The 11,858-nt window shown below is 37.9% G+C and overlaps 3 protein-coding genes across 18 annotated transcripts in view; 1 reads left to right on the top strand and 2 right to left on the bottom strand.

Annotated features, from left to right (window-relative positions):
• The window catches only part of topbp1 (DNA topoisomerase II binding protein 1), a 976,277-nt gene that overhangs the window by 432,910 nt on the left and 531,509 nt on the right, over positions 1-11,858 (bottom strand). The gene's annotated exons all lie outside the window — the stretch shown is intronic.
• madd (MAP-kinase activating death domain) overlaps positions 1-11,858 on the top strand; it is a 230,960-nt gene that overhangs the window by 155,434 nt on the left and 63,668 nt on the right. The gene's annotated exons all lie outside the window — the stretch shown is intronic.
• Positions 2,834-10,817, bottom strand: slc44a1a (solute carrier family 44 member 1a). Of its 2 annotated transcripts, none has more exons than XM_010782605.1 (16): positions 10,568-10,817; positions 10,214-10,300; positions 9,642-9,784; positions 8,483-8,619; positions 8,183-8,276; positions 7,630-7,799; positions 6,961-7,050; positions 6,679-6,821; positions 6,244-6,430; positions 5,265-5,433; positions 4,977-5,133; positions 4,754-4,837; positions 4,512-4,649; positions 4,189-4,425; positions 3,535-3,609; positions 2,834-3,326 (listed from the first exon to the last, which is right to left on the bottom strand). In XM_010782605.1, the coding sequence occupies exons 1-16, from the start codon at positions 10,589-10,591 to the stop codon at positions 3,303-3,305; spliced, it is 1,959 nt and encodes a 652-aa protein (XP_010780907.1). In that variant the 5' UTR covers positions 10,592-10,817; the 3' UTR covers positions 2,834-3,302. The 2 variants fall into 2 exon arrangements, with proteins under 2 accessions (XP_010780907.1, XP_010780908.1); XM_010782606.1 differs by having other exon boundaries at positions 7,630-7,754.

Raw genomic sequence — 11,858 nt, 5'->3', positions numbered from 1 at the left:
ATCTCGTGTGGCTAATTTCCACACAGTGCAGCCTGTTGTTGGAAGCTGTCCAACAATAAAAAGGGGAGACAGTATGACTGAGTGTGATGGGAAATGCCTCAAATTGCAGGAAGCACTTATGATGCTCGGAAATCAGGTTTCTTGGATAACCAATAGTCTGTGACGCAAGTTCTTCTTATCGCTTCCACTCTCTGGTGTATGATGAGTTACTTTTACTTTATAAGGTGTGATCACCTACTTAATTTGTGTTATTAGACCTCATATATGTATATGGAACAATGCAAACAACAATGTCCATGTAGTGCTTAGATTTACACTTATTATTCAGATTATTATTTTCATCAGCAAGTAGAGTTTGCAATGAGCACTTAAAGACCTTATTAAACAATAATTATCTTTGATCCTTAGCTTTGGTGTTTTCAATATTGTGTTTTAATGTCCCTTTGCCTTATCATGGGAAAATAGCATATATTTTTGTAAGACATACGGCATATGGGTATGTTCCTACTTATCCCCCTATTCTAATAAATATGTTTACAGTAATTTCGTCCTATTGTTATAAAAGGTTTACTCTCTGTTTGCATGTCTATAGCTCCACTGTGAGCTCTTTTCATCGTTGAATTCTTGTTTGTGTACTAAAACTAAGCACCGTTGAAAAGGACTGATCTTCCAGAGCTAAGCTGCTGAGGGGGCAGAATGGCTCATCTTAATGGTGAAGTCACTGTTTGGTCAATACTCTCCGACACAAACACACATACACTTAGCAGGCTCATGTTACAGCACCTGAGTCAGCGCAAACAATAGACATCCATATGGGACGGGGCAGGTTTAATGGTTGTAAACTATTTACCAGTGGAATCAAGGCTTTATAGCTGTTTTCAAAAACCAAATGATTATTTAATATACTGCTTGTGCAGAGAACTATAAAGGATGATATACAGTGCCTGCGATGCAATGTGAATACATAAAATGCACTTTCTTCAGAATGTGTTAAAATAGGTTTGAAAACAAGGGCAAAAGGGAAAACAAGTATATATGATTAATTTGAAATGCATTCTAAAATCTTGAATCAGCGTGCCTGCATTTTATTTATATATGATGTCATGTGTTATGATATTAAAAAGTGTCCAAAATTCGGTATAATTAAATAAATCTGATCTCTGTATTAGGAGGTTCAATACATTCCTTTAACCCACACACATGTCCAAGCCTGCTTTGTGCCCAACAACAATTGAACATAATCACCATCATGATTACTCAAGTGAAACAATCAAATATATTTATGAACATTCAGGCTGTCAGATATTGCTGCTTGCTGCTGAGGTGGCCTCCAGCAGAATGTGTTTTCCTGTCTTTCTATTCAATGACAAAAGGCTTCCAGGAATGGTTAGCGTTCTGTAAGTACTACTGAGATCACTTAGGTGTGACTCACTACTAGCCATCGAGCTGTTTCCCTCTGGATTCCTGTGTTTTATGGAGGCGGACAGCAGTGAGCAGAGAGCTTTCACATCAATAACCTCTAAGCGCTTAGAGGCTTAATTGTTGCCTGGTCAATGGTGGATTGGAAAGGAACGGGGATGAGGCCGTAATCTATACATCAGTAGATTGTGGATACACATGGGGTTTCAGATTTATGGTCGGTCAGTCTACCTTCATAAATGTAACCTTCCAATTGTACTTGTACACTTTTAAATTCTAGGAGGGAAAACAAATAATCATACATTTCATTTATTTTGTATTTACCTATTATAATAGGTTGTTCAATACTTAAGATGTAAACAAATATCTTACTACCTTTGTACATGGAGATAACATACATTTGCAAGATATGTTTGCAGAAAGTATGTTTGACATACCTGCAAAAAGTATAGCTAAAGTCAAAACTGGAGAAGATACGTGGAGGATATTCAGATACTTTTAATCTACACTGTTTCCACACAGTGCCCCAGAAGTAACCAACTGCTTTACATAGGTTTCATCTTTTTTAAATAACATTTGAATTAGGTAATGAAATCTTGAATAACCTTTCCAAAAACTGATGAGAAATAAAAATGGCAAAACCATTAATGATGATAATGTATTTTTGCTTAAATGGATTCAGAGAACTATAAACGTGTTAGGCCTGGTATGAGGTTCAAATGTAATTGTGTTCTCATTATGTTTGAAGGGCATGATGAGGATTCACAATGGAAGGGTCATTCATTTTAGAGGATTTGCTGCCCTCAGGTGGTGTATGCTAGACCTCACAGTTTCATTGTCTAACTCTCAAATACAATGGTTTCTGTGTTGAACTTGAGAAAGATATTGAGCAGATGTAAATGGAACATAACGTGTTAAGGTTAAATAAAGCCTCTGATGAAAGAATAATCGAAATTGACATCATTCATTTTGTTAGCACAACCTGTAACCTCTTCAGGAACCTGTGCTGCATTGTGCAGATCAGATGGAGAGTCCTAACACTGTATGCATTCTGCTGCAGCTTTCCCTCTTTAACTTTACATCCAATATATTTACTTTCAATTAAATATTTCTGTCCAGCACCCCACCTTTTACACTTTATGTCAGCTGGCCTTAAGATTCAGGAACTTGTCAGTGACGGCTTCAACAAATGTCCGAAGAATATTATAAACCCCATCTGAAAAAATATCAAATTGGTTGTTCATAATTCTTATATTGCATTTGCACACCCTGTTAAAGCTGCTGTCAAATTCAAATGAAAACCTTAATATGTGTATGTTTAAACTGCCCCCTACTGTCTCATTGTATAATTGCCAGGATAACTATGTTAGACTTATGCAGGGTTTTAAAGATATGGACATAAGATCAAACAACACACTTTTGTTTTTTGTTTAATGTATAAAATTGAGAAGTTAAAACAACTTTAATAGCCTTTGACAAAACACAGTTAGCTATTCATTTCAAAATGTACACCAAACCACTCAAACTAAGGCTGACATGAATTATGTCACGAAGAAAAACAAACATGTTAAACCATGTCAAATCGCTCATATCATTCGAATCTTATAAAAACAAAAACTCTGTTATAGGGAAACATTGCATTGTGAAGCAAACCTATCTAATAACACACACCTAAAAGAGCTTTAACATTATAGCCATTAGTGTCAAACTTATTATGCTATCATATACAATTCAATAAAACCCAATGCAGCTTTTGCTCTGTGTAGCTTCTTTTTAAAGATTATTATTATCTTATTGTTGTCCCTGGAGTGGTAAGCTGGTTATCTCTGAGTTAATATTTGGCATATTTTTTTGTGTTTTTTTGCTGTCTTTCTGATGCTTGGTCAAGCAGAAGTCCCTCCACGTGCCTGTAAGACATTTTTAAAAAGAAATATTAACTCACTTTTAACCCACAAAACTCAAAAGTATTACAATCACATACACAGTGTGTTCAACTTATTTACTTGCTAATGTGTTTTTTTTGTTTAAATTTCACAAGGAGCGGTTTGCTTTTTACCGGACTCTGACAGCTTCCATAAAGCAAAATGCAAAGACTACAAAACATTTCCAACTCACCATTGACTTCAGTTCCTGTCCATGTCCATCCCCAGGCTTGTACAAGCCACTTTTCTTAGTGTTCTCAACATATTCCTGAGAAAGGAAAGAAAGAGTTGTAGATAAGATATGTTACCCTCATGTTAATTATAAGAATGGTATTCTTGTATTTTGTTAAGAATAAAGTCATACAAAGTTCATAAATGTCCAAGATATAAAAAAATGGTAATGCCCTTTTTGGATTTCAATCAGTTTTTTTATATTCTAAACATTTTCTTTTTCTGTGTTCAAAGTCAGATTCAGCAACTCTGAAGCAAAACATTTTCTAAATCGCCTATTTTAGCCCAATGAGGTGAGATTTGATCATTAGCATCCGCCTTTCAGAAGTGCTGTTTTAAACTAGCCATTAACTATTTTTCCATTATTTAAATTTTTAAAAAGCTGTGGCAAAATATGTCTATTATAAACTGATGAGTGCCAAGAATTCTTCCTAATGCTCTTTTACATACCACTTCAGAACTAATCTGCTAATAAAGGTGGTTCCTTCATGAGACTCATTGAGCCCGAAAACACAAAATGCTTCTCAATCTCATTTGGGGAAAAAGTGCCTTAATCTAAAAGTAATTATTGTTACTTCATTAGTTGTCAGCCTTTGTATCCCCTTTATGCCCTCACCATTAAGGCTTTGTCCATGTAGTACTCGCTTCCAGGGCTGCCATCATTGTACTTTGAGTCCACAGCAAAGCAGAGGAAGAGAACGTCCACCACATTCTCAAAGACCGAGAGGAAGCAGTGAGCCACCAGGAAGGCAAACACAGAGACGATGAGGAGGGGCAGGACCCACACGGTGTATTCCCGCTGGTAGTTCAGAGCCAGGACGCCGGCGAAGGCAGTACAGGCGACTACAAGCACCTGACAGAGTAGATATACGGCAAGTTAGAAAACAATAAGTTCAGTTCGATGTGGGCAATATCACAGAATATGTCGCTGTGCGGTACCTTTCCCAAAAAGAGGACAAAGTCGCCGACAGTGTTGATGGTGGCCACTCGGATGGCATTCTCCACCAGGATGAGGAAGGCGTCTCGGGCAGAGGTGCAGAAATTTGTGCTGTTGATGGCTGTCGCAGTGTAAGCGTTCTGAAATTAAGCGATGCAGGCGTGTACACTGTAAATACTTGGGATCTTGTTTCTACTTTACAGTATAATAGAATACTTTCCTTCACCAACCGGAAATTACTTACTTGATTCAAGTACGCAAGACATTTCTCAAGACACCACAGACAGCAGATACAGCCTTTCAGCATGCAGCGGGCACAAGCGTTTTCCTATGAAAAAAGAAGGAACAAACTTGATTAAAATGTATGTATTTTAAAGTTCAGATGATTGCCATTTACAGGCTCAACATAATGACATAGTACAGTTTTTTGCATTTTGAAATAGACGTTGCATAATTTAACAGCTCACCTTTCCCTTGAGCTGGCTGTGTATATACATTAGGATGAGGCGAGGGATCTTAACAAGCGTGATGATGAAGGAGCCTTTGGCCAGAGTACCCAAATGGTATCGGAAGGTACGTGCCATGGAGGAGAGGATGGGAGTTGCAGGCATCTGGGACTTATTCCTTAAGCAAATTAAAAAGAGAGAAATATATTATTTAAATTATACAGCCTAAAAACGGAATGAGCAAATAAACATGACAGCAGAGACAATACAAACACTATAATAAATGTCTTCCTGTGGCTTCTTTCGTACCTTGTGAAGTAGTAGGTGACCACAGCTCCAGAGATGGTCATCTGCTGGAAGGCAAGTATGAACTCACTGATCCAGATGAGACCCACAGCGTGATACCACACCAAGTACTGGTAAGGCCCCTGCATCTGATATTCCACCAAGCCCGTAGAGTTGTTCTTCACTGCTGTCCCTGTGGAGGAAAACGAGCGGGAATATGGGCTTGAGTCATTAAACAAAAGATATAAATAGTTTTAGTTGACTGTATGTCCCTATGTCCTTTTGAGCATCCTACCTGGAATCATGGGCAAAAATATTGTATCTTTCTGATATACACACTCTATGACTCTTAACGCATGAAAGACTACTTTGTCAACATCATTCTTTATAAACTATTTCAACAACTAGTTCAACTCCGTTTAGAGAAAAAAAGTCAAACAAGCCAAGAATAAAATGCAAATAGTGTAAGTAATTTCTATCTATTTTAATGATTAAGATAAGATAAGATAAGATGGAACTTTATTAATCCCCGTGGGGAAATTCAGTTGTACAAGCAGTAACAGGGTAAGCGTGAAAAACGGGACAGCAAAGATTGACACAGATTAATAAAATAAAAAATAAAATCAAGAATTTTTTTTAGATAATAATGATAATAATAATAATTATTAGTATAATAGCCTACGTTTGTATATTAACAAAAAAGAAAAAAGGTTTTACGGTTAAAAATGAGCTGTAGAAAAGAGAAGTGGGCGATGGAGAGAGAAGTTATTTGACTCCATCCTCCCACATCACGAGACTGGCACAAGATTCCAAATGTGGGAGTTGAGTCATGCCACAAAAACAAGACAAAATGTCACGAGTGACCACTTAGTATTCTACTCGTTTGGGAATGTTACGAGCAACAGATCCGGCTGGTCTGTGTGCTTTGTACTTTTCGCAAGCATGTATACACCAATCCACATAAATCCGGGTACTGGAGCCCTCTGAAAGCTTTTGCTCTCACCTGAAGTCCCGAGAGTGAGAAGCACAGCGATCCAGTAGACCCAGAAGAGCATGAGGCAGAGGAAGGTCCAGAAAGGCTGCAGGGCCAGCAGAGGAAGATGGATGAACACTTTCCCAGCCACGTGGAACAGGGAGATGGTAAGAGCAACACGCTTCCTCATGAAGAACATCACAAGCAAGAGGACTACCTGGAGGTTCACACAAAGAAAGGATTGAAATATGGCAGAGGAAACACATAGAAATATATCTTTAATGTTGAGAGGTATACATGTATATATTACTCCTGTTACAGTGTTTGAATCCCACTGACTGCTTAGCAATAAATAATGTATGAACCCTGTGTAATGTAAAAAAGAGAGCAACTCTCTAATAATAATATAGGATACTGTATCACCAAATGCATCCATAAATAAAGTTCCTGTGCACCCGGTCATACCGTGAATATCGTGGCACCAATTGAATACACAAGCAGGGCTTTAACATTGTCTGATGCAACTTCTTTCCCAAATACTGATAGGGTGTTATTTTCAAGAGCCTTCCTGTGGTCCGCATAGAGCCACCAGAGGACGCCGGTCCCACCTGCAACCAATAGGAACGTGTTTAAATAAAACATGAATGTGCTATCTGTCACCTTGTGTCGGCATAAGGTACTGTAATTGAGAGAGCCAAGATAAAACATAAACGGTGTTCAAATAATGATGAGGGTTCTGAAAATTACCTATGGAGCCGATGATTACTAGAATGGTTAGAATCCACATCAATACTTTGGAAATGTAACGAATGACAACCATCATGATCAGGGACAGAACTGAAAAAACAAAAAACAGTGTTGATCAGGAGTAAACAACTAACATGGAACACTTCAAATTGAAGAAATGTGCACATTTTAGGGTACCTGTTTGTTAAAGTTACAATTGTGCTTCAACATGAATTAAACACACTTTTCAATTCAATATACCGGTAGCTATGTGTTTGCATTTCATTTGAACAGTTACTAAATAAAAAGCCCAGATGGTTGAATCTCTGTTCGGCTATAAATGATGTTGCCTTGACAATCAATCCAAACTAGAAAGATCAAATGATTAAAATAAAGGGAAATACAATTCACATGGGATCAGCTCTGTCTTTTTGCTGTACCAATGGGAGGACTTAGACCTCAAATTAATAACTGTGGGCTAAAGTTCAGTGGATACCATGGCAGCAACCACTCAGACATTTCCTGTTATTTCCATGACAAAAATAGCTTCACTTCCGAAGTAGCCTTCCTACTGAACCCTCATGAGCAATTGTGCAGGGGGAGCAGCAGAGTTATTATTTGTTTAATTCATTGGATGAAAATAATTCATGCTATGCCTTAAAACATTCTAGATGTAATCATGTGTAATACCAAAAGCCAGTAGACAGAGGCCCATGATGATCTCCTTGCTGGCCATCACCCCGGCGACGACCCGGCGCAGCACGCTGTTGTCACTGACGAATGTGACGAAGGCCTGGGCGAATTCAGCATAGCAGCTGATATCCGTAGGAATACAGCGGTGTAACAGGGGGACAGACTTACTACAAACATGAAGGAAAACATATGTTACTTTATTTTTAATGGATAGTCGTTGAACCTTATCTTTATCGGCATTATTAATTTGGTCCTTTTTTGTATTGGAACGAGAGTATGTTTCTAAATAGCAATGCTAAAAAGATAAAAGTTCCCTATCTATAAATACCAGATACACACAGATCAACATTTAAAAAGACAATACCCACATCGAGCTTACTGGATGTGCCCTTTTCCATCAAAAATAACAGTATTGGAACAACACCAATTTATTGTAATAAAGGAAACAATTGGTGTTTGTAGGAACGCTATCTTGTCCAGTAATAAGTAAATGACTTGTTGGTGAATAGATATTTAATTAAAGCCTAAAAAGATATGCTTGATTGATTACCTTGGCAGGACAGGAAGTTTGGGACATTTAGTCGATCTATCTGCATGGCTTGTGTATCTTGTTGGAGATATATCATAGGAGCAGAGATGAGATCCTATAAACCCAAAAAAAAAATTAGATTATGTTCAGTTTTATGAAAGTATTTGAGACAGGTTTGCAATGATTCATAATGGTATTGAATGTTTATCCCATTTATGCAGAGAATTATTCATAAATAAATAAATATATATATATATATATGCGTAAACAGATTTAATACACTGGACAACCCTTTCCCAAAAACAGTTGTTTTTTCCTCACCGTTATTCAGAGAAAACTGCTTTACATCATTGTAAGTTTGCAGCTCAGCAGCAGGACATTTGGAGACACACAGGGCAAGCGACTTGACCTTCCTGTTGATTAAATCAAGGTTGCAAGGGTCTAGAAAGAAAACATACCTGATAAATTCAAAAAAATAAAGAAAAAATTCAGGTTAGTTAACAGGTCAAAACTAATTGCTGCCACATCCAATAACAAACACTTCCCATATCAACAAAATATAAGTATATTTGGTTATTAGTATGCCAGTTGGGACTGTTTTCGTCTTTGCAGAAAATAAAAGATGGTGACATTTACTATCCTGTCGCACAGATCTGTCTTTGTGGCCAAAACGCCTTTTAGCCAAAGCCTCCATGGGCAATCAGCCCATCAATAAAGCATGACCCATTGTTCGAGTAAAACTGGGCCTACAGGCTGCATGCTGATGGAAAGCAACTGCCCAAAAGGAAAAATCAGATCAAAAGACTTTCACATAAACAATGACTAGAGAAGGATTTGGGACAATTCGGTTTGGGTGAAAAAAAAAAAACCCATTAACCTTGTCTGTCTGATTGAGAAATTATAAAAAAAATGAAGAAATGCCCCTAAAGTATGCTATTCAATCACATATTGTATATCAGAAATGTAAGCAGCAGAGCACAGTGTGACCATATGTCAATGAAGTTCGGTGTTCCTGATATTAACCTACAATAACCTTAAAACTTTTCTGGACGCAAGAAAAACCATGTATTTTACTTATTGTCAACTTTTGTCTAAGAGACAATCTTACTGCTATTTGGAAATGTAATTTTTAAGTGAATATATGTAGGTCGTTGTCTGGATAGCTCAAAGATATCAGCTATGTAAGCGATAACGGAAGATAAACTGCTTACAAATGCAGTAACCGGTTGTTTGTGGCAAATTAGATTAGGATTATGTGATGCAATCCTTGCATGCAAACATGTAATACTGAACGCCTTCTTATGTGCCACCAACACTAAACTGCAGGGCAAAAGAGGTCACAACATTTCTATTTAATATGTAAACAAATGTTCCGTCACTGTAGGGGATCTAATAAGGAAAAGAGATCAAATAAAATTACTTGAGGGACAGCATGAGGTTGATGCAACACATTTAAAGGAAAATATTTGATGAGACTAACTTGTTTTCTGTCATGTCCCGGCCACTGAGAGGTACTCCCTCTATCTTGGTGTTATTCTTTCCACAGGTGTTGCCATAACTGTCATATCCTCGGACCAGTCTGCTGGCAGCTCCTGTGGCGATGGGGTAGCCACAAATAAACGCCTGCAGATGAAACAGATTTCAGCATCTAATGTTAACTATGCAGGATAACATGAAATACAACAATTTAGTATTTTAATTACAAAATTGCACAATGCATCAGGTTACTTTGACAACATTTAAAATATAAATTACATGGGTTTTCATTTGCCAAAAATTGAGATGTTTGTATGAGATTAACGTTAAAGTAATGCCCTATAATGTAACAGCCCTGAGATCAATCATAGCCCCATGAAGGTTAACCTGATCAGTTTTTATTGAGACTGAGTCAGCAATCATGTAGTACAAATGTTCAATAAAAACTGAAAACAATAATGGATACAGCATCTACTGCTGTGATTTGGCTTTGCTGTTTTGTTAAAAAAAAATCACACGTCGAGTTAACGTAATTAAATGGCAACTCAATGTAAACGCACATAGCTAAAAACGTACCATGCCAGCACCAAACAGTATGAATATGAGGAGCCATGGGATGTCCGTGCAGCTGCGCTCCTCCAGCGGTTTCCAGTCTCGTTTAATCTGCCAAGGCATAAATAAAAGACAACAAAAGATTAAACCAGATATAATTAATGCTGTTTAGTTGTAGCTCCTGCGATGCAGTTGCCTCCCAGCTGCACCGAGATCTGCAGACAAATCAGTGAGTTGTTGTTGCTGTAAAACAAGCTGCTGCACTGCTGAAGTGACGCTATTGTTCACACGTTGTCTACACAAAATCATCTGCGGTTTGGAGTAAGGATGTTAAGGTTCAAAGCAGAAATAAGTTTAATTGTATTGTAGTTAACTTACCTCGGTGCTGCTGCAGCATCCCATTGTAAACAACTTCAGCTAACTTTGACGAAAACAAAACTTTAAGTGCCTTTTTCGGTAAACGTGTTTACCTCATTTCTCTTTCCCTTTTTGCTTTCTTTTTTCTATTTCTAACAATAAACCACTCGCAAACAATATACAGTTTTGTTGGTGACCTCTTCAATTCAGAAACTAACGCCCATAAAATAAACTCTGTTGTTTCAGGTAAACGCGGAAGAAGCCAAAATTCTCACGTTGCGTTCAAGGGCTTTCAGAACTATTTGAATCATATTTAAAGAAATACTGCTGTATCGCGACTAATTTAATTTAAGCTCTTGTTGTTTTCAATGGTTCACGTTGTATTTTTGTTTTAGTTTATTTTCCACTTGACTAGCGTTGTGAAAACATTGACAATTATACACCTTTTAAAACAGAACAGCTTAATTTTAATGCAGGATTTAGGAAGTTACAAGTGACAGTGAAAGCAGCATAGCCTTAGACTGGAGGCATGTAGACAGCACACACGTGTTGAATGTGGCGCCGTTTGCTGGAGTAATGAAGTAATGAATGCTAACTGCGAAGTAATGTGGATGAACATACCGGTAAATAGTGTCCGGACTCCAGACTTGTTTCAAGAAAAAGCAGAAAATGTTCTTAAAATACACATAAGGCTTAATTAACTAAAATGAACAACAATTAAAGAGATTATACATTTGCAAGCTTAACTGTGCCACGCTACAGTTGCAATGTCACCCACAAAGGTGAGTAAGATTCAGTTTAAGACTGTCTTTTCCCAAGTTGTAAGATGTGTTTGTAACAGTTTGTTAGCCGAAGTTATTCTCATTCCGTCATGTTGGAACAGGCTGCTTATTCCTTTGTATAAATCGAAACTCAAAGTTTGAGAGACAGCAAGCGCATTTCGTGGCATCTGCGGGCAGTGGCAAGTACTTCCGGCATCTGCCACGGAGGCCGCTACTCCGTGGTATCTGTGGCAAGTATATGCCACAGATGTGGTATCTGTGGCAAGTGTATGCCACAGATGCCACAACTTGCCGTGGCAAGTATATGCCACAACTTATATATGCCACAACTTGCCGTGGCAAGTATATGCCACAACTTGCCGTGGCAAGTAAATGCCACAAGTTAAGAGTTAAGAGAAGGTTTACGGTAGCTGCCACTCGCCTTCCGTGGCAAATGCTGATATTTAAACACGTATTTATCGCGTAAAATCATAGGCGGAGTTTGGGGGGGTTCCCGGGGTGCCCGGCACCCCCTGGTGGCCGGAGTCTTT

Source organism: Notothenia coriiceps, unplaced genomic scaffold (genome assembly GCF_000735185.1).
Source record: "Notothenia coriiceps isolate Sejong01 unplaced genomic scaffold, NC01 NC01_scaffold00024667, whole genome shotgun sequence".
Classification (NCBI taxonomy): Eukaryota; Metazoa; Chordata; class Actinopteri; order Perciformes; family Nototheniidae; genus Notothenia; species Notothenia coriiceps.
This window is presented reverse-complemented; position numbering and strand designations above follow the sequence as displayed.